General features: G+C 42.9%; 2 protein-coding genes across 2 annotated transcripts in view; one reads left to right on the plus strand and one right to left on the minus strand.

Moving 5' to 3' along the window:
- The window catches only part of LOC119655233 (myosin-G heavy chain-like), a 36,885-nt gene extending 25,637 nt beyond the window's left edge, over positions 1 to 11,248 (plus strand). Inside the window, exon 3 of the mRNA XM_038061014.1 lies at positions 8,590 to 11,248. Within this exon, the coding sequence (XP_037916942.1) occupies positions 8,590 to 10,768 (2,179 nt within the window). The 3' untranslated portion in view covers positions 10,769 to 11,248. The remainder of the gene's footprint in view (positions 1 to 8,589) is intronic.
- A 6,693-nt stretch (positions 11,249 to 17,941) lies between these two features.
- Positions 17,942 to 19,778, minus strand: LOC119655030. The gene is made up of 2 exons (XM_038060707.1): positions 18,550 to 19,778; positions 17,942 to 18,408 (listed from the first exon to the last, which is right to left on the minus strand). The coding sequence occupies exons 1-2, from the start codon at positions 19,655 to 19,657 to the stop codon at positions 18,095 to 18,097; spliced, it is 1,422 nt and encodes a 473-aa protein (XP_037916635.1). The 5' UTR covers positions 19,658 to 19,778; the 3' UTR covers positions 17,942 to 18,094.
- Between the last annotated feature and the right edge of the window lie 4,692 nt (positions 19,779 to 24,470).

Here is a 24,470-nt window from a genome sequence, read left to right on the forward strand (position 1 = left end):
AGATCCTAATTTAGTCCTCGAATTCGAATACGAGTTCGTAGCCTATATGAAAGTCTTAAACTCTCTTCTGACGACTATCCAATTGCTCAATTTTTTTAGCCCCAATATCTGTGTTAATGCCGTTTCTAATGCCTTCTCAGATGACCTTACGGAAACTCTTCCTATGCCTTACATTTTACTGATTTTCTACTCTCTTTGTCGACTCAAAATGTCTCTTCTTACCAGTGTAATCCTCTAATTTGGCTCCAGTTGAGGAAACTTTTCTCGGCTGACCTAATTCCAACTCTCCTTGTGTCAGTACGCCGTTTGTTTTCGTCAGTCTTCTGTTGTTTTTCTGATTCATTGTCCACGAATGGGGATGATGTCTTCTTTCCACTCATAGTTTTCCCTAAATAGGTTTGCTGTAGACAAGTTCTGTCTGGGTGGTATTTTCATTTTGTTTGGGCCATGAGTTCAATAGTTGTTTTCAAGTCGATGTATTTTCTCTCTGATTCTATGCCTCAAATTATATGCTTTGCACTTGAAATAACCCATATTGCTCGATTGATGGTATTTGCAAACTTAGATTTGGAATCGAATGATTCGAAAAAGCAGTACACCCCCTAGTGTCCCTAGTAATTTCTATGCCCTGCCAGACTTTATTGAATTACATTAAACAGAGCCCTTTTACTTATTCAGTTTGTGATGGCCTTCGCGGATGGCTTGGACTCGACACTCATCTTGGCCATACTTTATTGCGAAACCATGCCTTCTAGCATCATTCAGTAGAGATGAAAGGGGATTGAGTGTCATGCAAAACCAAAGGGAACTCAACGAACCCACCTGGAAGGTTTCTTCGTATATGGATAGGTTCTAAGATATTGGCACCCTCCGATGAGCGCACTGATAAGGTGGTAAGACACCCTTACATAACTGTCGCCAAAAACTTTATTAGTATGGGATTTATGCGATACAGGCATAGGACATTGATTAGTTAGGTGTGCGGGACGCTATCGAAAGCCTTGCCGTAATCGATTTAGCAATTAAATTGATTTCTTTGGCCTCTAGTTGCGTGTCCTACAACTACCCAGTCGATAAAGTCTTGATTTGACTAGGCAGCCTTCTGCTCTTCAGACAGAATGTTGTTGGTCTCGAGGGGTGCATTGACCCTTCCACTAATAATGGACGTTATGAATTTGTAGAGGGTTGGTAAGCAAGTAATCTGCGAGATCCTCCATCGTGTCCTTTTTAGGGACAAGGTAGGGAATTTCCGTGAGTGAGGGAGGGTGAAAATTCCTCCGACGAAAGAAGGGCCGATATATGTTATGTGCCAACGGACTGTGTATATTGGTAATTTTTTATACCAGAAATTCCGCACCCGGATCAGGACCCATCCACGGCCTGTTTATGGCTCTTCGAGCCTCCTCTTCGACAACATCCACAAAATTCATGTCAGGCCTAGTGGCATGGCGGGTGCCGTCGGAAGTGATCCACTTAGCATGTGCAGCATGTTGGGTGGGCAACCCCTAAAGTACACCGCAATATTCTTTCGCTTCCGTAGCCGAAAACTTTACGGTCTGGACGCTCTGTTTGGGATTCGTTGAGTGATCTGAAAATGCTCTGCTGGTTCCTCGCGTACGTTGCATTCTGGACACGTCTGGAATGACTTTCGCCACACCGCGCAACCGACTGCATATGACAGAAAGTTTCTGCTTTAGGGTGTCCAGCATTCCAACTGTGGATGCACCCTAGGGATGGTACAGTTCCGGTAAACTCTCTGGACTTTATTTTTCTCCCGTACTGATTTGAATCAGCCTAGCAATGTCTTGTTTAAGTAAGTCCCGCTGACGTTCCAGACGAATTTTTCATGGTGGATCTTTTTGGCCACTCAAACCAATAACGCGAAACCGAATCTTCTGACACTGACATCAACCTGACAGTCGTAACGATACCACAATACACATTGCAGTTGCAAAAGTGACTTATCAGCACACAGCCGAGATGTAATCTCATTGATTTGAGATAGAATTCTCGGAGTTCCTGGAGGTATATAGAGCCTAGGAATACCTGGTCTATGCAAAGGATCCATTTCCGAGAATTCTATACACGCTTCACCTCAAACTTCAGCGAGGATTGATAGACCAGTAGCTTACTCCAAACTACAATTTTATTTTATTATGTATATATATATTTTGGGGAGCAACTCCAACTGCTCCCGAAATATATATATACATAATAAAATAAAATTGTAGTTTGGGGTAAGCTACTGGTCTATCAATTTTAGACTTAACAACAAACAGAAGGCAATATCTAACATTTCAGCGGGGACTTCAGTTGGACGGTGAAGAAGAGTGCTTCGGCGAGTACTGAAACTGTTGCCTGCAATGTGGCGTGATGTTGTTGAATTACTGGAAACACAAATGCCCTTACAAAAAGTTGTTTTTTATTGACATCAATTTACAACTCCCATAGTAAGGAAGAGGAGGTACATTCTTTTCCAAGCTTCTATCGATCTTCCTTTATTTGCCTACCTGCAAAAGTTGTTTCTCGAGATTTTTTTCGCTGGTATCAACCATACCTTTTTTGTGACCACTGTTTCGCTGTTTTTTTCATTACTTGCCATCCTTGCTTTTCGTTAATGTTTCCGTCTTGCTCCTTTCCTTCTACTGTCCACAGTTGTCATCCTTTGCATCCTTAGCCACCAATGCGACCATCAACTTTCCTTAATTCATCAAAAATTCGATTACTCTCTTTCGGGCGTCCTAAAAATTGGTGGTAGCCTTGTCTTGTGTTTCTCTCGTATACCTCACAATATAGACCAGCATGTTTAGCTGTTTGTTGCGAACTTGCATACCTTTCGGTCGTTGAAGTACCACAGGCTAGGCAGGAAAAACAAGACGAAACGCAATTCCAAATACTCATACTCAAATACCAATATTGTTTTGTACATAGCTGACATTTTTGTGCCTGCACCGCTGATGACTATTACGAATTTAAAGACATCTGGAGAAGGCATATAGGGTTCAAATTTTCATTGGTGAACACCCTGCGAGTTACCCTTCTCTTAAGCCTGAGGAGCTACAACAGCCATTCCTCATAATATGCAAATCTGCCTCTTTTCCTTTCTCTAATTGGCCGAAACCAAACTTCCTTTCTCGTTAAAGTCACTCATTACGATTACGAATTTTCATGAGGGCCAGTGACATTGATGCCTTTATAACCTCAAGTATCTCACAAGGATTTTTGTTGCCTGATACTCCCTTCGGCTGCGTGAATTCTTTCGCCCTTCGTTAGAAAAAACGAACAGCGGATTGCATCACGGTACAAATCAGTTTTGCTCCTGCGATTGCCAAGTTAGATTCAAGTTAATCCATCACCCTCTTCCTATTTATTTGTTTAGGTTTGCTTTATATTGCTTCGCTATGGGAACAGGTTCAGATAGTACGACCTCGCCAGTTTTACGGTAGACATCTTCAATATTTTCGTCTTTTTCCTGATGAGATGGACTAGGTTCATTCTCAGATATATCGAATATGATTACAAATTCGATTCTGCCTCCCTAACTGAAAAAAGTTATTATATCCCAAATATTAAGATATCCCATTTTAAAGGTTTTGTTTGCGAAACCGCCGGTAGCCGGTCTTAGTTTCGAGATTCGTTAAAAAGACGGGGAGTGGGAGGGGTACATTTAGGATAGCTTCAAATATGAATTTGAATTTCCGTCCTTATCTCTTTCTCTAGAACTTTCCAACTTTCCAAAAATTACATTTTCTTCAACTGTTCTGTATTCGGTTTGGTACTTATAGTGCGGTCAATTGTTCGCCCTCGAGGGTAGAGGTATCAGTGACCACTCCCAGAAGCTCAGTCAGCGCTGTGATGCCCAGTTTTGACGCCACAAATTCCTAAGACCATAACTGTTGCGTTAATACTAAGGGGAGGAGGGGGGGGACAGAGTAGTATTCACGAAGAATAATAGCTGTCCCTATCTGGAGGTTATTGACTACGAAGCCTCAGCGCCGTGCCAGTCAGAATGGCTATGTTACGCTTGGGGCTCGGATCGTATCCTAGCCAACACTGACGAATCCTGGGAGACCTTACGATCCGGCGTTGCGTCTATTCGAGTAAACTCCCGCGCGCCCATAAACCATCTTTGATCCGCCAGTGAAAAATGCTGGGCCATAGCCTTGCACCTCGCCGGTGTTCCACCCTGTCCTCGTTGAAAAGTCCATAATAAAGCTCTTTGTGAAGCTCGGTTTACGTGTTGGTAATCCGTAGCGAATGCGCAGAGTTCCCGAGGTAGTTCATATGAATAGAATATTACTATGTCCGTACGGCTTCGCGCACCTCCACACGCGGTCCCTTAAATCCTACTAAGCTTTATTCCATTGTACATTTTGCTCAACGGACAATAGAAGTATACGTTAGGATGGGACGAACCACAGCTGTATGCATGTGTAATTCAAATACCCTTGCCTTGGCGGTGAATAGCATCCGCCGCTCCGTTTTGGTTGCATTTATGCCGAGTCTGCATCACATTTCTCAACGCTTCTTCCATGATTTCACTCATAACGGAGGGAAACATCGCTGACACCAATATCACTACCTTTACCCCGCCCGTGTCCAATATGTCATCATATTGATGCTCTAGTTGAGCACCGGAGACACGGTGCCACCCTTTGGTGCACCTCTGTTCACAGTTCTGGTCAAGTGGCTACCTCGCAGATCAGACTGGATATGGATATTATTCAATGCGAAAGATACCCCTCCGATCCTATCCTTTTGAATGCTCCCTCTGTACCCAAGAAGATAGCTATCGTATATTGCTTATACTGTTCCAGCCGGTCAACCATGCTGAGTACCTCGTGAAGAGCGGTTTCTTTGAGGTAGGCATTCTGAAGTTTGGAGAAGGGTGTTTTCTAAATAATCGTCCTTAAATGAGTGTCCAGGATGCGCTCTAGAGAAAGAGAAAGAGGAGAAGGTAATTGGCCGAAAGTGCTTAGTGGACTCATGGCCAGGCCTGCCCCCTTCCGGTATGAAAACCATGTAGCTCCGTTAAATCTCGACAAGCCACGCCACACGCTTTTATTGTTGTTTCTTATGCAAGAGTGGGATTCTGGCATTTGGGCCTGTAGATTTTATACGAAGAAGCTGTTTCTAGCTTCGACCATCTTATCTTCGGTAATTACCGATTTAGTAGTCTCACACGACTGGCGGTGTATGCTCTTCATGTAAGGCTTCGACGAACAGTCCTCCTCGCTGGCGGGAAAATGTGTTTGAACAAGTAGCTCCAGAGTTTCACCAGAAGATTCCTCCCTGTAACCTTCCGACTTTTGAAAAAAAGTTGAGCTCCTATGTTCCGGGGCCACTATAATTAGCCATTTTATCCTCAAGAGGCGGAATCTCACCGGACGTGATACGGTTGAGAACTGTGGTGAAATGCTCCTTTCTGCTCTTTAACTGCTCGTCCCCGTGCAAGAGAAATCGATCGTTGTCATCCTTCGCTGACGCAGTGAAAGGTTTGTTACCAAGTGCAAGTTCTTACATGATAGAGTATCTTCCGCTTCCCTTTTATCTAGGCGCACAGTACCTTAAACTTCCTTGGATTGCAGTTCGTTCTCTTCACGAACACACACAGCAATCAATAGAGTCTTCAATCCCTTCCGCTCATCGATCTGTTTCCACAGTCAGCGAGATTCGGTGCTTCCCCTTCGCAGTTTCGCGGGTGACGTTTGTAGCACTCGAGAAAAGAAAATTTTGAAAGCCGCTCAGTGATCACCGATATTCTCAAGCGGGTTACTCGGGGTAGCAGCCGACGTCCATTGTCGGGTAACAACTGAATCATATAAGCCGGATTATGTTGAACTTGGGGGTCGCAGCTCTCTAAGTGGCAGACGCAATACACAAGCAAACGTAAGCGACCATCAATAAGCGATCCCTTTCCGATGTCAGCGCCTTTTTTCTTACGCAATCCAGAAGACAACTCCTAAATCTACTGATGATCTCAAAGTGGTCGATCTGATTACTCGTACAGTGTTGATCTGTGGAAACCTGGTAGACTCTTTGATCTAACAATGTCTCACCAATGAAAAGGTGGTGGAAACTGCAGCTTAATCTCCCACCATTATCGTTATGATCACCAAAACCATGCCTCCAAATTACAATACAATATTTGAATAATCTAAAGAGCAAAAACTGAATCCTCCGAAGCCATATTCTGTCAACGAGACTATTTTATCTTCCTACCGGTGGCGTTTTTCATACCGCATTAGGAAGAGGACAACATTAAATTGATGCTATATGGAAGCAGCAAATGGAAAATATGATAACTGCCACTTTTACTTGAAAGATCCAAGCATTCACCAATATCTATCTTCGTCATGTCCTCGTAATTATTAGCATCAACGGCGCAACAACCGGTATCCGGTCTAAGCCTGCCTTAATAAGGAACTCCAGACATCCCGGTTTTGCGCCGAGGTCCACCAATTCGATGTCCCTAAAAGCTGTCTGGCGTCCTAACCTATGCCATCGCTCCATCTCAGGCAGGGTCTGCCTCGTCTTCTTTTTCTACCATAAATATTGCCCTTATAGACTTTCCAGGCTGGACCATCCTCATCCATACGGATTAAGTAACCCGCCCACGGTAACTTATTGAGCCGGATTTTATCCACAACCTGATGGTCATGATATCGCTCATAGATTTCGTCCATACTGAATTATGTAGGCTACGGATCTTGCCAGTCCTCATGTTTCCTCGGAGACTTGGGGTTCTTAGCAAGAAAAATCGCAAACTCTTGGCCGTGTTTGAAAGAAGAATCCTCCGAAGAATTTTTGGCCCCCTATATGAGGATGGACGACCCCGTAGTCTACATGCCCTCGCAACACTCTCTCCAAAACCTATTTCTGATGAAGCGCATCGAGGTGGGGGTTAGATACCCGGCTACGTGTTGCTAAGAAAGCAGAAAAGGAAGTAAGTTGGTCATACCGTAATAAAGGACAACAGGAGCACTGTTGACTATCATCATCCTATCTGCTCTAAAGGAGTGCCTTATTGAGGAACTTCAGGCATCCAGATTTTCCACTGAAGTCCACTATTTCTGCATCCCTAAAAGTGCATCCTAGTCGAAGTCATCGATCCATATGAGTTAGGGCCTATCATAAAAAAAGAAGAAACGAGTGTCTTTGATCAGATCATTGCGAGAGAGGACAACTGGTTCCCGAGATATCGGTTTATGAAAAATAAAAATTATTATTCCACATTTCAGGAAAATTTAGTGTATTGTTGGCTATTGTTGGCTGTGCCATACAGTGAAATTCACCATCCCAACATGACCAATGAAGAGACCGCCCTAAAATTATAAAGCACAGAACAGTGGAGGAGGAGTGCAAGCTAAGCGTCTTCTTGAGCTCGCTTTAAACCTCGTATAGACGTCTGAGTCAACCTATATATACATCTACCCTATTCGATCGCAAGGGCAGCTTCTCCCGATGAGGTTTCCATTCGATCCGTGTGGAATCGAGTGATCCTGCGGTCGTTGTTTAGTATGGGAAAGTTTTTGGGCGCTTTTCATTAACATGGGTGGATAAGATTCAGCGCAATATTTCGTTCCCATAACTGTGAGGCAACTTTCCTTATCTGAAGCATTCACTTAGCAGCCGGAGGTCTAATTCTACCAGCCATTTTTCCTGGGTCCCATAAAGCATTCGATGGAACCAGTCTATGATGACGCCAAAGACAACTCTATGGTCTATGTCCACAGATAGGCAATCACGTTATCTACCAATCGTTCCCGAACCACTCATTAGTTGTATTAGGTAGTAAATGGAGAGCTTCCTATGCACATATGTCTATCGATACGGTTTCAACCAAAGGCCTTTATTTCGATGGAAACTTAAATTTGTTTGAATTTTAGATCCTTTAGCATCTATTGTTTAAGTTGCAAATCCTCTACCTTGCACAGAATTGTCCAGCTTCGTCGAGGGCTCCTTTTCCTGTAATAAAATTGGCACCTTTCCTTGCTCCTGCCTCTTCCTACTTCCTCCGACATTATTAAAAAGAGTCCTATCATGTAAATAAAGTTATTTTCCTCTACTTCAAATAGTGAAAGAACACTCCACATCGATATTGAGTTAATAATTTGAGAGTAAGATAACTGCCGATTTCATTACCATCCTTTTGTAGACCTTCTCTGTTCCTCGATTGATAACCCCATTGTTAGATTAACGAAATCTTTAAGATTTACTAAAAAATTAAGCCATTCTTAGTATTTCTTCGGTATTTATATATTTGTTATATAATATAAAATAAGGTACTAACATAATTCGAACTCATTTGCTTATCCGTAATGCTACCCCATCCTATCAGATTTATATAACCCTAGTTCGTTGTTCAGTACCTCGCAGTTAAGAACATCTAAACATTAACCATTCTCTTCTCAAAGTCGCTTGGAAGTTTAAATAAAGTTTTTCCATGAAATTCAACGTTTGTTTCATTTTAAAATATCATAATTGTCTCTATATCACTGCTTTGTTCATAACGGTGGTATAACATACTAAATGTATGCCATTTCTGTAAAATTTCACCAAAACTCAAATATTTAACCTCTTTTCCAGGGACTTTCCTAAAGTACACAGCATATCAAGCACAAACCCCTTCCTACGAGACCTAAATCGAACAGCGTCACCATCAAGCACTGAAAAACCATCCCCATCAGCACAACCATCAGTACGACCATTATTACGTTTCGAAAATGACAACTTTCATCCAGGAGTTGCAGTCCCTCTTACACAAGAGGAACTTGAAAAAGAAATGAATGCAGCTTTCCCATCCTCCACAACCAGGGAAGGTCTCTCAACATGGATTCTCCTGAGCGGAACTGCCACAACACCACAACCAACCAAGAAACCAATGGTTAAACCATCAATGCCTTCACCCGTAGCTTCAGCTATGGTATCATCAATAACACCTTCACCGAGCCGAAAAGATGATAAAATTGCAAAGATAGAAAAAATCGAACAAATTACACCGAAGCCAACCACCTCGCCTACTCAGAAAGTTGTCAGCAAACCTAAACCCAAACCTGCGCCCACAAAGAACATAAAAAAACAAAACGAAGCAAATCATGGTGCTGAGACCAATTTAGTCAGACGAAAGAAACCTGCCAATGAAGCTCGACCTAATGCGGAAAACAAACAATCTGGAACGCAACAGAAGAAAAAACCGAATACAACCACTAAAAGAACTACCACTACTACTACCACCACCACAACAACAACAACCCCAGTTCCAGCAACAGAAGTGGCAACTACATCTGAACATCCTGTTTCATCAACAACTGCTGAAACTACAACATTCCTCATTTTGGAGCCCAAAGATGCTGACTTCGATATTCCACAAGATCGCTCACCAGGATCAACTACCAAGAAACCAAAGAGGAAGAACTCAAATAAGAAGCACAAGAAGAAGAATTCAGGAGCTCATTTGAAAACCGAACTGGCTGAAAAGAAACCAGTGAATACTAAGGAAAAGCCATTGTCTACTAAGATCTACAATTATTTGGCCCGTGAAGTGATGCCAACCGTAGGAGTTGGTCTGGTTGGTCTAGCCTTGACGGCTGGATTGGCAACTTACTTCCTAGGAACACCTTTTGGTGCCCTCAGACGTTCCTATGAGGTTGCAGATAGAAAGGATGACATGTACTTCTACAACAACAACGAGGAATACGCAGGGACCGATGGACAGTCCGAAGAGGAAGTTTTTGGAAAAGTTATTGCTGGCATGCCTGTAAATTCGCCATACAGAAACAGTATTCAGTACTCCATACACAGACCAAATCGGTATGAACCCAAGTATGCTCGACAACCTCAACAATATCCTGTTCACCAAGTGCAACCACCACAACAACAACAACAACAACACATTCGCTACCGCACCAATGAACAAAACTACTATAACCAACAACAGCAAAACATGTATTCCAAACCTCGTCCATATGAAACAAATCCACAGAACTATTTCCGTTATAATACAAACGACATTAATTCTTACAGGACGAGCATCCAAGGTGCTGATACACAGAAGAAGTTCTCCAACTACCCATCCGACATGGCAAACAATGATGTACAAATCTCAAATGATCCCAGCGTCAAAATCAAGATTGTCACTCCAGGAACTACCACAACTGAAGTTGAACCAATCACAGATCCATCGGCCATTGAAAATGATGTCCTTCATCGAAGAACACAGTTTGTAGTAGGATCAGTTCAGTCCGATTCAACCGAAAGTCCAAGTTCAAATGATTCACCAATCTTAGAATCAGTTCCCGAACATGGACCACGCAGAAGGAGACGTCGCGCAGCTTTGCTCAAGGACGATCGTTTGGATAAATTCAATGAAAATGAAAACGAAATAGACGGAGCTCTGCCTGACGATAAACCATCTGAAGTCGTAAGTGATAACAAGAAGAATACTGAGCCAGAGAAGCATGACCAGAAGAAAACTGAGGATCTACAGGGTGAAGATGAGGATTTCTTTACAACCACCATATACCCAAATCTAGGAGCTATTGAAGATATGGATGTGACGACGGAATACAATCCGGACAAACCACAACCATTCGCGCAGAGCCTTTTCAACTTGATTCGAGGCATTTTCCAACTTAAAGTCCGAATGGGACTAAGCTTCCTCCAGAACACCACCGAATCCTTTGGGAAGTATCTAAGAGCCGTGGAGAAGCGAATTGATGAATCGAAAGTCTTCACTCGAACGCATCGAAGGACTTCGTTGTTTTAGATAGAATTCACAAACTTAACTAAGACTTTCGATATTCCTCTCCTACCTCTAAGTGTGTGCATTTATTTTATATCGAGAAGGACGCGAAAGGACGAAAATATTTGACATGACTTTATTATGATTATTTATCACATTTTTTGCATCTTTTATCTTCATCAAAACTTGGCCCATCTTAGAATAGAAAGTTTCAATGAATTTTTAGTGTTTGGATTGCATTGGCTTCTTCCGCGGGGAACCAAAGGACATTTTGGAAATTACTTTTGGAGGAAAATGGATTTTCTTTAGGACTGCGGCTGACTTTTGATTTATGGATTCGATTTAAAAATATATTTCTAGCTTTAGTATTTATTTTACCTGTCTATGTAAGTTATGAGATTATTTTTACTATTGTATCCTTTGTATAAACCATAATTGATTCTAATAAACAAACTGTGAAGCGTTTTTTATAAAAAGAAAAGGATTCACGTCGCATTTGTCAAACATTATTAATTTATATTTGAAGAAGTATCACTTAAATTACACAGGCACTTCCCCCCCACCTCGTGAGAAACATCGAAGCCTAAGCTCCTGATCCTTGTAGCAGACAGCAAGCCGCGATTGAACGGTTCAGGTGTTAAAGGCTGCTGAATTCAATACCAGATTGAATGAGGAAAGAAAGGAAAGGCAAAATTCCGGCACTCGTAATCTCAGCACTGGTGGCTTTTGCGAGTGTCCCAGTTGGCCATATCCATCTGGCATTTAATACTACAAAAAGCTTGAAAAAGGGGATAATAATATCTGAACTGCATTCTGAAGAACTTGTGTGACCATTTGATGCTTATAGTGAGTCTGAGTATTCCTACTATGGTTCCACACCTCTTCTTCCACCTCTTTTTCCATTCTTGGTTTAACCAATATAGTTCCAACAGCGTACCTCACTTTAGTTACGTCTCCTTTCCTCTATGCTCGCGTTCGTAGCCGCGTCTTCCTGGCTTTTCACAGTTTACCGTGGACTGCTGCGATCACGGAGTTGATGGCATCCCAATCCTCCTAGCATGCTAAGATCTTAAGGACGAAATTTTTTGGTGATAGCACCTACAGTTTGCTCTAGGAAATCTTGGGCACTAGAAGAATACGTGTGCTGAATCCCCCAGGACTCCATTGCAATTGGAAGTGTCAAATTTAAACCAGTAGAGGTGCTGACTCCATAGAGGTGCTCCTCAATGGCGATGAGAAACTGGGTGAGATTATAATCGATCTCTTTATGCTTTCTCTTCAAACAGTTTCCAATTGTAAGAATCAACCCGTATTTCCAATGACCCTTTTCTGGGTGGCCCCATCATCACCATCATTCCGAAGATGACGAACGGCACATCATCTGAGACGGTCTTGAAGGTGGAGCACACACTTAGAGACCAAATTCAATTTATGTGCGTTACCTAAAACATGCAGAGCTGCTCCCCAAACTGGAAGCAGCCTACAAGTATGCCGCGACCCTCCTAGTGGGAGCTTCATGGGGGTTGTGGTTACATTCAAGCGAACAGAGACCTTCCGGCCTCGGAGTGGTGTTGCGTTCCAACACGAGTGCCATACTCCTTAGTTCGGTAGACATTTAGGTAAGTCTTGCATCCATCAGTATAAATGCTGAGCCATGCACTTGGTATAGACTGGTAACGTCGTAGCTTGCTTCGGCGGGGCTTTGATTGTGGTCACAAAATCAATCCGTGTTTTAAGAAGACCGTGGGATTAAGTCTTCATGACAGGTACTCACGTAAAACCCCTAGGACTCACATCACTCCCAATGCATTGCACATTAGAATTGGAGATTATATCATGATTTCCAAGCCCGTCATCAAGACTTAGATGTGAGGATATGTTTTCCAATTCTGGGCGGGGGGCGTAATTTTTCTTATGGTGCTTGGTGATGAGGACCGCTTCAATCTTTTCCTCCGTAAGTATGACTCCAGCGCTCTCTAACCAGACCTTAACAGCACTGATTTATTTACTTGAGTACAACTCAACATGGTCGAGATTCTTTGCGTGCTATGTCGTTGACACACCTTGGCCCTTTATCAGTGTCATCACAAAGCATCCGTTCTCGCATGTAGCTATCAATAATGGTAGCGAGATAGGTGGGAACATCAATCGTCGTCAGAGACTTTTCATGGATTGCATTTTCGGCCAAACTAGTAACCAATTTGTTGGCATCAATAATTGATCTGGGTCTACGGAACCCGTACTGCCGATCTGAAAAGTCTCTTTGGCTCTGCATAATTGAGGGATAGTTACTTCGGAGGTTTACCAGTAGGCAGCAGTACTAATTGCGTGAAATATCCCCTCAGTCATGCACGCTTTAGGCAACTCCGCGAACTCAACAACTCAGCTCCAGGGCGCCATTCGGTATGTCATTCAGTCCCAGGGCTTTACTGCTGCTTATTCTACCGCAGATTTCCGGTAGCCCGTTTTTGACGATGGCTAGAATTGCCGTGACATTCAGAGGTGCAAGGTGTCAACGCCAACTTCTTGTTGGGGAATATCCCCTGAGTGATTATCGACAAGAGGGTAGGTCACGTGGTCTGCGGAGAATACGAGCCCCGAAATCAGTCCATTACAACTCTCGCTCCCCCACGGGTTTACATCCATCTCCAAGCAGAGTTCGTCAGGCCTGTAGCAAATCCATAGAAGGCAGTTCACTATTCCACCTGATGAATGACCATCGCATAAGCATCGATGCATCATCTTATGCTTTGGCCATGCATTGCATTCTATGAAGAGTTCTAACCGTACTGGTGGTTGCCTTGTTAGGCTAGTCTAACCACACCTCCATGAATGCTTACTCATCCATCGCTTTTGCAGACCATCATGACGACGATTTTCGACTTCGACTTCGAATGCCTGGTGGTCGCTGTACGCGGAGTTCTCGCCAATTTACCAGGACATATTACACGCTACATTTTTTCATTGCAAATTAACCTATTCCCAAATTCCGGATATTGGCCACTTCCAGCAATATGCCCGTTATTCCGTTCCCTCTCCCCTTCGCATAAAATACAATTGGGGTCCTCATTACACCCCTTGGCAATATGTCCTTTTCTTTTCCTACGGCGTTGTTTCGACTGATAAATGTATTGTGGCCACTTGAATATCGCCTTCTGGGTCCTTCGGCTGTTGATGACATTTTCTCCTAGGTCTCTAAGTTCGAGTTAATTTTGACTTTTTTGAGTATCTCCGATAAGCTCATCCTTCGGTGTTTTATAAATGCCCAGACTTCAGGTTACGTCTAATTTCCTTGTATCATTTATGTAGTTCACCAACTTCACATTCTCCCTGGAAACCCTATGTTTATTTGTGATGATATGTTCCGCTATCTTTGGTATGAAAACTGTTCCATCCTTTTTTCCGCGAATCCTGCTTCCTAAAACACTTATACCTTCCCGCAATTTGCGCAGGCTTGGTCATTCGATCGATTGGACCTTTGGTAGATCCTATAAGGGTTTTGAGTTGGTTGCTCCTGCTGCTAAACACAACGTCTAAACCATGTCTCTCCAGTTTACGTTTCAACGAAAGGGAAATTTCATTGAATTCGAAAGGTATTCTCCGTCTGGCCTATCGATCTAGAGTCAGTTTGTTGAGCGCTTGCCTTTGGAGCGTCCTCTTCCGTTTGCTAATCAAGCTGCTGATGGTGTGGTCAAAAATATGCTTCATCTTATTCATCACTCCCTCCGAGTAAATGGGAAAAGTTAGCATCCGGTGAATCATGTTCGTTTTTTCCGCATCATTTTTCTTTAGGGTAGCGCAGATGCTAACTCCTCCAATTTCCTCGAAGGAAATGGTGATGATTAAATAGATGAAGCATATTTTTGAGATCCCCAGACTGAATGGCAACTCCAACTACATCATCAGCAGCTTGATTAGCAAAAGGAAGAAGACGCTAATCTGGTCTGCATGTGTATCAGTGGGGCAATCCACATACAGTTCCAGGCAAGGAGGGGGATCTTCAGAATCGCCGGGAGTATCAGTGAAGTGAGGAGCTACCTGATTCGAGGGAAAACTTATATCTTTTCTAGGCGATACCCCGAATTATTGATACCAATGGAAAACATAATAACGAGGTTTAATTTCGACAGGAAGTTTGAAATACATTAGAGTAACAGAGCAAATTGGTTGAGCGTGGCTGTGACATAAAAGTTAAACTACCAACTGATTACCTAGTACACTGACGGACCCCTCACACCATAGCGAGCCCAAGGATCAGTGGTCCAAGGAAAACGTTCTTTGAACCAAGCACACTACTGTATTTCAGGTGAAAATATTCGCCATAGACAGATATGTCTCCGTCAACCTCCTAAGGCACTATAGTGGACAGAGCATTGCAGTTCTAACTAACAGCCAAGTGGCGATCAAGGGGCTTGGGTCCAACCAGGTGAACTACAAACTGGCATGGGAATGCCTTGAGAAACTAAACACGCTCAGCTCGCACAATAAGATCTAGATATTCTGAGTTCCAGTTCATATTAGTTTAAAAGGCAACGAAGCAGCGGACGAATTGGTCAGGAAGGGAGCAGGGATGCCTCTACATGGACCAGAACCCTTCTGTGGAATCAGAAATTGATTCATGGCTATGACATTGGAAAATGAAGAGGAACGGCTGGAGGAACTATACTGACCGAACTTACCAGGAATGAAACAGTCCAGGTTGCTAATGGGGGGATACGAACCCAAGCGTCCAAGGGGCCGTTTAAACCTCACCAGTAAGAACATCTGGATTATGGTGAGAGTACCCATTGGTCACTGCCGACTACACTATTAGCTGGGGAAGCTAGGGTTATCTACGGACACTACTTGCAGGTTCAGTGCGGAGTGTGACGAAACCTCCACACACATTCTACAATAGTGTCCTGCACTTGTGTAAACTAGGTCAAGACACCTAAGAGAATACCTAATATCAGATACTAAGTCGAACTACTTAAAAGTAGGGAATACATTAAAATCCCTGGCGGTTATAGGTTTGATTGGCATATTATAATTAATAATAATAATCGTTGGCAGAACAATCCATATTGGATCAGGGCCTTGCAATGTGTTAGAGCATTTCATTCAAGACCGTAACGATACACTACAGGATTACAATAGGGGAGTAGGGAATGTGGTCAGCATTGCGCTCGCTCGAGATTATTACCCTGATTTGACTCAGGTACTCATTTCACAGCTGAGTATTCGACGTCAAATCACGATACAAATCCCACTGCCACCAGTGAGATTTGAACCGCGACCTTCCGTACGACAGCTTTGTGCTCCAACCACTCAGCTATCCGGACATCTATTATGGTTAATAGATACATTTTAACCAGTAAAAGGGACACAATAATTCTTTAAGCACGCAGGGCAGCTTTCCTTAAAAGAATAACACTAATGGCTACCTCCTTTAAAATAAAGACTACCTTCATTTAAAAATATCCAAACCCAATAACTGAGCCGAAAGAACAACATGTAAGACTTTAGGTTGGTTTCAGTGGCCGCTCCAAGGAACCCAATTAGCGCTGTGGTGCGCCGTCTTGAAGCCATAAACTCGTAGCAATCACGAAGGAAAGCAGCTCCTCCAAGCTGCAGTTAGAAATCTCTCTAAGAGACTTAAAAAATGGTTTACCCAGGATGTGCCTGAGGCTTTCCCCCTTTTCTCCGCGGCTTCAACAATGAGAATGGTTGGGTATACCTAGCCTGGTGGTATGGTCCCCTAGGGGCAGCACCCCGTGCAGACCACAGTAATCTTGCATGCATTTGCACGCTTCTGTCACAGGAAATCTTGCTATCGCGTTTTGTTATAAGCAGGCCAAATCCTCCTTGGTTTAGTACAAGTGGTTACCCTTCGCCATCTCAACTTCGCGGCTGCTAATTAGTGCAAGTAAACTCCACTCTTGACAGTCGTCAACAAGACACTGACTGCACCCGTCGAAGAACCACCAAGAGCAGAGCCCGCTGATCAAGCCGTCAGCCCGCTCATTCCTCTCTATGTTCCTATGACCGGGAACCCGGAGGAGGGTGACCTTAAGCGTGCCACCCAGACTGTTCAGCGCGTTTCTGCACCGCTTCACCAATCTGGAGGATGTCATTCCTGAGTACAAGGCCTTAATGACCGCTTGGCTGTCGGTCAAAATGGTTATGTTGCGCTTGAGGCTCGGATCATGCCATCGACAAACTTCCGGTATGGCCAGCACTTTCACTTGGAATACACTGGCGAAAACTGGGAGACTATACATTGGTGTATTTAAGAAAACCGCCGCCCCGACTCCACAGACCCTCTTTGATCCGTCGGTGAGCATAAAGGAATGGCGCTTCTTCATTTTATGCTAGCAATAACCATATTTTGGGATAGTGATGAAATTTGAAAATTAAATAAGGGTCGTTCTTGATGACTTCCGAACAATTGGCATTAACGAATGTTTCCGATAGCAGAAATATGGTTGCTAAACACTACTATAATCGTTGGCGCAACAATACATATTGGCTCAGGGCTAACCACTACTGCTGATCACACAGGTGTCAATCTGACTGCTCGTAGGATGTCAGTCAGTTGAAACCCAACTTATGGCAATCTGAGTGCTCGAATAATGTGCCACCAAAGGCGAGGCGGTGGAAACTACAGAAATCCACAGACCTGCCACCATTATCGTTACAGTCGCCATGACGTTGACATGTTTCCACTTCGCATGTGCGAGCAAGGTGTTGTCAGAGCCCACCTTGGCATTCAGATCATCCATCACGATCGCAGTGTCAACTTTAGAAACTTTACTGCTTAGCATTTTACAATTGTAATGCTCCTTACGCTGGACCGGAATCTTGTAGTCAAAAACCTCTCAGAGAGAGATGAGTCAGGAGATCCAATGAAGTATGGACCCTACAGACGAAGAGAAGGGTGGAAAGTGCCTTGAGCCTGGATTCGACTGGAAGAAGCTATAGTTATAAGACATGCTGAAAGATCTCCCTCACTAATTTGGGCTGCCGGCTACGGGCAGATGGCATTTATAAATTAACAGTCGACCACATCAATGAATCAAAACGGTGATAGTCACACAAATCTCACAAATCGCAAACCAACCAAATGTATCTTCTATGAGACGAATTAAGACATGCGCTCACCTTCGAGACTTCAACCGCAAATAAAAACAAATTTGTTAATAATAAACAGTGGTTTATCAACAATATAAATACATCTCATCTAAAACTAATAATACTTTTCTCTAATAAATATTCCAAACAAAACATCATAAATAACAAAAACAAAACTTCAGTGCATTGCAACCAGCTTAACCGGTGGTTTCATCGCCACAGTCCTCAGCAATCACCCGTTTAAAACCTCGGCAATTTTCCCTCCGCATCCACTACAATTTCTCGCCTTCTTCGGCCTAACATTGGCATGATCATAGCTACCGTCGCTGGTACCATTCCCGCACCTACAGCTGCCAAAACTGCTGTACTATCTGGTTTCGAACCGTTCTCAATCTCTATCCGTTGAATCGTATTTTCCCCACTATTCTTTCGCTTATTCCTTTTCTTATTAGACTTCAAGACGCTATTCTCAATCGTTTGTCGAGACGAATCAACTTCCAGGAGTCCCCCATGTGATGTGGTCATTGGTACTCCGTTTGAAGAAGTTTCTTTAGCTGGAAGGACAGTCAATTTGATTGATTTGTGTGTTCGTACAGAATAATTGGTGGAGTTGGGAGATGCAGGAAAGGATATTCCCCTCTGGCGTCGAGAAGGATATTGGTAGCCTTTGGTGGAAGACACAAGAACCCACTCACCGTTGCCATTTGATGGATATGTTGCTGGGTGAGTTAATTCAGGACGCTCTTGATAGACATAGCTGTGATCCTGATCGCGATCACTGTCAGGATAACGATCGAATGTGTTCGGAGCATAGTCATCCCGGTTGGGGATTTCGTCGCGATGTTTGTTCAACTTTATCCCGGAGAGAAACCCTTTGCGTGGTGGATTTCCAGTTTCGCTTGTATGATATCTGTTTGGTGTCGGCCTCTCATCCCCATCAAAGTTAGGTCGAAAACCATAATCGTACCAGCGATCATGATTTGATGAAACTTCTAGCTCAGGTTCGGGTGTATTGTAGTATCCTGGATTCTTCTTTCTTAATGGTCTGGGTCTGTGCCTATCTGGACGTGCTGGCGCTTGCACATCATTCCGATCATAGAATCCATCATTTTTGTGAGGATCGGAATAGAAATTAGGACGCTTAGGTGGATATTTACTGATCTGAGGTTCATCATTACCACCGCCGTAGTAAATATGGCTGTTCTCCAAGGGACCAATTGGATTCACGTTATATTGACTTACCGAAGCCATTGTTGCTGAGGTTTTGGTATCAACATTTGGCTTCCATCTGGAAACTTTGCTCTTCGACCAAGGAACCGCCTCTAAGGTCACCCAGCCTGCTTTATCTGCAAATGGGTTATCATTCACAAGTTGGTGTTTCCTGTTAGGGTGAATGTTCAACCGATTAACTCTCCTGTTTTCTAAGGTGTCCAAAGCTTCTTCTTCATTTTGAAACTTCTCCTCCCCGACTGCTCCGTCTTTCGAATTCTTTAGTTTGTCGTTGTATTCCTCAATGAACTTGTTTAGAAGATCTGGAGCGTAGACCATTTTCTTAGGTCCTTGCGTTTCTGGTTCACTTTGCGCCGACTCAGGATTATCATCAGTGGGATCAAGTGTTTCGATGACAGTGATTCCATTCGTACCAGGTACTTCGAGCCTATAAGCCGTGTAGTTCGCTCCCGGTGCCAGATGATTAGGGGAATTGGTATAGTGAATGGTGTCTGATCCCGTTGCTACTATAGACGCTATCAGTCCCGTCACTATGTAGTATAGTTGCATTCTGAAGTCTCGGTAGAAAAACATTTAAAACACGCACAAATCACTCTTCTGGTCTCAACTATCTATTCCATAGGTTCTGCTTGATGAAGCTGGATGAGAAAATCACTGGAGTACTGAGTCAAGTTGATTGCGAACCATCCACAGTTAAAACTAACCGTCAACTGATCTTGACTAGGAGCCATAACCTACTAATATAGTTTCTAAGATAACATTTCGTATTTTTTTCATGTTGGTTGGGTGTTTTTTCTGTCCCCTCATAATGCGAGCATGATAGGTAAGTGTAAGTGTAAAAGCAAAACTGCAAGTACATCATAGTCATCACCGTCTGCTGTAAGATCGTCACGATCACCGACATCATCTTTAACTTTTATGCGCATGAGCTTCAAAAAGATTCGCGCTAGTGCCTACAAGAGATCTGTTCTCCTCTAGAAGATATGAAAAAAATACATTCAGCGATAAAAAGTGAGATTTTAGTATTTTTTGCTTAGTTTTACGAGGGTATAATGTTGGCAGTAAAACTTAGATATAAGCCTCAAGTGCAGATTCCGATCAGAAGTTAGAAAAGGTAAATGATCGTTTTAGTGCCTTATTAGAGGTTTTAAGGAGTTGCATTTTCACTATTAGTAGAGTAATTGAAGAAATTTGGTAAACGACCAACCAATAAAACTTCTAACTTTTTTACATCAAATTTAGTATAGACTTTCCCGACGAGTTTTTATACGCACGAGAGCCTTGAACAGGTTTTCAGGGAGAAGTGCAACAATTTTGATGGAAGCTCTAATTGACTTAGGAATTGATTATAGTCAAGCAGGGAAATTTACACACCACATCTTATTTAATTATCAAGAGAGGTGTTGTTGGTGGTCTACGGCCTTAGTCCCCGTAACTTTGAAAGTAGTGGTATCGGGTGGGGTCAGGATTCATAAGTGGCCAATTAGATAGCGTTTGTATGATTACCTCGTTGGTTCGTTAGTTCAGTCTAAGTCCCCCCTCGTATCAGATTCAATAAAAACTACAACAATAGCCCAAAAAGGGTCAGTCAAGTTGATGAGGAGTTGCATCTGGATGGACTCCTTACTATCTCTTGGTCCTGACTATGAGCACAATCTCTGATAAAAAGTGAGTGACTTGAAGGAAAGTTGCCTACAAGCGGATATCGCCGAATCCTTCACCAAAGACTATAAGCTACAATAATTACCTATCCATCATCTCACTGCGAACTCCACTGCGAACAAATAGCAAGAAACTGGGAGTAAAGAACCTTAAAATTATAACCCTCGAAGTCAGAAAACTTCATCGAACTCGAGACTAGACAAAGGCGCCAAAACAGAAGGCGGAGAAATCTGCTGGGAGCTGGCACAATGCCCAATCGATAGAACCGCACCTTAATAAGTACGAACACTGCCACTATTACCACTGCCAGCTTACGGGAAAAAAAATCTGACAAGGAATAACCACTATTTGCTTAAAACGTGGTCCTCTGATTCCCCCGAAAACCAAGAAAGAATACGTAAAAAACGGGTGAAAAGCAACAGACATCAAACCAAAAAGTGCAAAAATGATCGGTGAATAAAGAAAGGGAAAAGCAACAAAACCTGAGCCTTGCATCCCACCAACGTGAAGTCAAGTTCACTGGAGTAAGAGCAGGAGCTACAAAAAAAATGAAACTATCAGCAAGCATGCAAACGTCTGCGAGGTAATCATAAACATCTTCGGTATGAAGATTAGTGTATTCAACCTTAAGCCAACCAACAGAAGGACCTCGGGATGTCGTTGGGCATGTCCTTATTATGTCACTGATATATACGCAAGCCAGTCTTTGAAGTTCGTGTAACTCCCTGACTGTTGCATTGAGTTCAGTTCTATCTGCCCAAATTCCCGACCCATAGGTAATGTAATTATGGGCCTTACTATTACAGTGTATATGCAGCGCAACATTGGCGGGGTGCATCCCCATTTTTTCCCTGTTAAGGATCTACAAGACATCACAGTGCTTGTAGTTTTCCGGAATATGTTCTCAAAGTGGGGCTTCCAGAGTAGTTGTTGGGCTAATGTATGGTACTAGATCGACCTTGGAGGGAATAATGCGCAGCCTTGGCTTCCTGCACTAGGGACTAGTGATTCGTAGTCCAGTTTGGATTCTGTCACATAAGGCATCTTCATATTTGCTCTAAAGATTAAAACAATATCATCAGCGGAGCCCTGGACCTCTATTCCAGTGTTTTTTGACCCGCCATAGACATCGCCAGCTACGATACTAAACATTAGCGGTGATAGTATCCCACCCTGTGGACAACCTTGAATAGTGTTCACGACAATAGAGTTTGTATGTGTCGCCACTTATACTTCTGTGCTCTCTTACATCCGCCCGTGCATAAGGCCCAGGTGTTTTCCACTCGCATGCAGATCAGGGCAACTCGTATCACTGTGCGTGATGTGTTTTGTCGAACAGTCCTTCGATGTCCAAAAAGGCACACAGTGCTATTTCTTTAATTTTTATTGTATCCCATGGTAGTTTCATCAGCTGATAGAGGTCATTTTAGGTTGACCATCCAGACTTCAGTAGTATAAAGGTTCCTACTGCCCAACGTATTCTACCTTCCGAGCATACCTCTTTTACTAATTTCCAATTTACTTTTTTCCCTTTCAGAATATTGATGCATTCCTCCTTGATTAGACCTCCTCATTCTCAGCAAATGTTCCACCTTCCTTCTTCAAACAAAAGAAGATATTGCCCTGTCTTTGGATGTAGTTTTGTATAGTCTGGATGCTTGTGTAATTTGTTTGCTCCCTTCACAGAATTCCCTAAAACTGTTTCGTTTTGTTTCCTTGATGACTTTACTATACGTCATCAATGCATTTTTGCATCTCTTATTGTCCCCCCTTTTTTTTGCCTGGTTGAGGGGTTTTCGCACTTCCTTTCTAATTCTGGCTAAGTTCCTGCACTAAAGTACGCCCCTTGATGACTCATGCGTCAAGATGATTCATATGCGTCAATCCGGACTACAAGCACTTTTTCTAGCTCTATTTCGCTGGTACTGTCGCTCCCCACCTGTAGTTGAATCATATTGTAACCAATGTGCTTTATATAAGAGTCCCAATTTGTACGAATTGCCCTAGATGTCGAATCTGATTTATTTGTGACCCAATAGAGATGGCTTATCCGACACCCTCCAATTCTTGACCAGCCCGTTGATCAGAGTGTTCCCTAGAATTATATCGAGTTTCTCTTGCCTGGTGCTGGTCGCGAAAGTTGGCATGCTCCCTATGTTGTATATTTCTAGCTTATTCCTAAAGGTAAATTAAAAAGGATTTTGTCCATTGGTGTCGTTGCCCCCTCATGGTGGGCGTTAGTATCATAGCCGAGGAGAAATGGTAGCACCTTCTTTTCCCAGAGCTTCACCAATCTAACGACTAACTCCGGTGGGATCCATGTGTCATCCTCTGGGAAGTATCCCGATACCACGACTATCTACTTTTACTGTCGACTTCTCCCCTGGCTTCCAGTGAGACTTGGACATCCACAGGGTCTCCATTCAGGAATTCCTAAAGACATATATCTTTTAAATTTCGTTTGAGAATGATGCAAGCTTTTGGTTTTACGCAAGAGAAATTCTAGATTACCTGAATGGTTCCTCATTCCAGACCGCGAATCTGCTCTTCATACACCCGAGGTTCTCCAACCAGCACTATTCCAATGTTATCCTTGGAACTTTGCCAACTGATAATTTACTTCTCCTTTCTTTCGCCCAGTCCATTCCTTAACGAGAAGGGTCAGCCAATGGGGCCACCTTATTTTTCAATGCCATATTACTATTTGTGTAGTAGTATTTGCAATCACGTCACGTGGATTTGTTTTTGTTCATTTATATAAATAGGACGCCTCATTCGCTAGAAAATCTATGATAACCTATAGTGTATTACTGAATATTGCCCTAAGTGCGCCGCGTAATGCCGAACTCAATCTTTTCACTAGCACTAAGCAACGCTATTGTCTATACAGGAACCATATCCTCAGGTACAGATCATTGCCTTCACGAACAGCGCAAGACTGCATGTTTGTTCAAGGGTATTAGGCATTATGCTTGTCAAACATGAACTATTCTTTGTCACCTTCTCCTGTGTTTATTCCAAATGCCCCTTAAAACTCAGCCTAGCGTTGGTCTCCGAGTACTTAATTGTTGATTTCGAGATGACCATCTGGTCAACAACATCCATATTTTTCCTGTTGGTAATAAGGGCAAGGAGAACACAAGGCCTGGTGCTCTTGGTCTGATAGTTTGCCTTGCGTAAAGTTCAAGGTTTTCAGATTTTTTCTGAAAAATCGAACGCGTATAAGCTAATGAGGTTCACTTTACCAGTAAATCTGAGTGCGCTATTTTGAATTTCATTCGATTCTGGACCTCTATTAACCCCAACAAGCATGGAAAAAACTTTCTCTTGTTGCGGAAAAAAGATTATTATTAAAAGGAATCCAAAGCACTTGCTGATCTTCAGAGACTTTTGTTCTTTAGAAATACATCGAAAACTGCGCTGATAGATGCAATTAACCACGTGAGACGCTACTATGGCGAGACGACGATTGTTCCCTAACAGGGAAGCCTAGTTAATAAGCAAGGGGAAATCCTGAAAACATAAAAACTAGTCCACCAAATATGGAGCGAGAAACATATAATAGTTCTCGTGCTCTAATAAGTGAGCTGTTCTCGAGATCTATGGCATTGCTACCATCTGCGAAAAACTGAGCTACGTCTGTATGTTAAGGGATAAAGGAAAGAATGAGAAGGATAGGTCACAAAAGTTGCCTGGCTGGGATCGAATAACGAAGCGGAATGAT

This window comes from Hermetia illucens, chromosome 4 (genome assembly GCF_905115235.1).
Source record: "Hermetia illucens chromosome 4, iHerIll2.2.curated.20191125, whole genome shotgun sequence".
NCBI lineage: Eukaryota > Metazoa > Arthropoda > Insecta > Diptera > Stratiomyidae > Hermetia > Hermetia illucens.

Excerpts from the sequence above, each read along its gene's own strand:
- LOC119655030 (XM_038060707.1), bottom strand. The coding sequence starts at position 19,657 with ATGTTTTTCTACCGAGACTTCAGAATGCAACTATACTACATAGTGACG. Across the intron at positions 18,409-18,549 it reads ATATCCATCAAATGGCAACG|CTAAAGAAACTTCTTCAAAC; the intron begins GTGAGTGGGTTC and ends CTGTCCTTCCAG.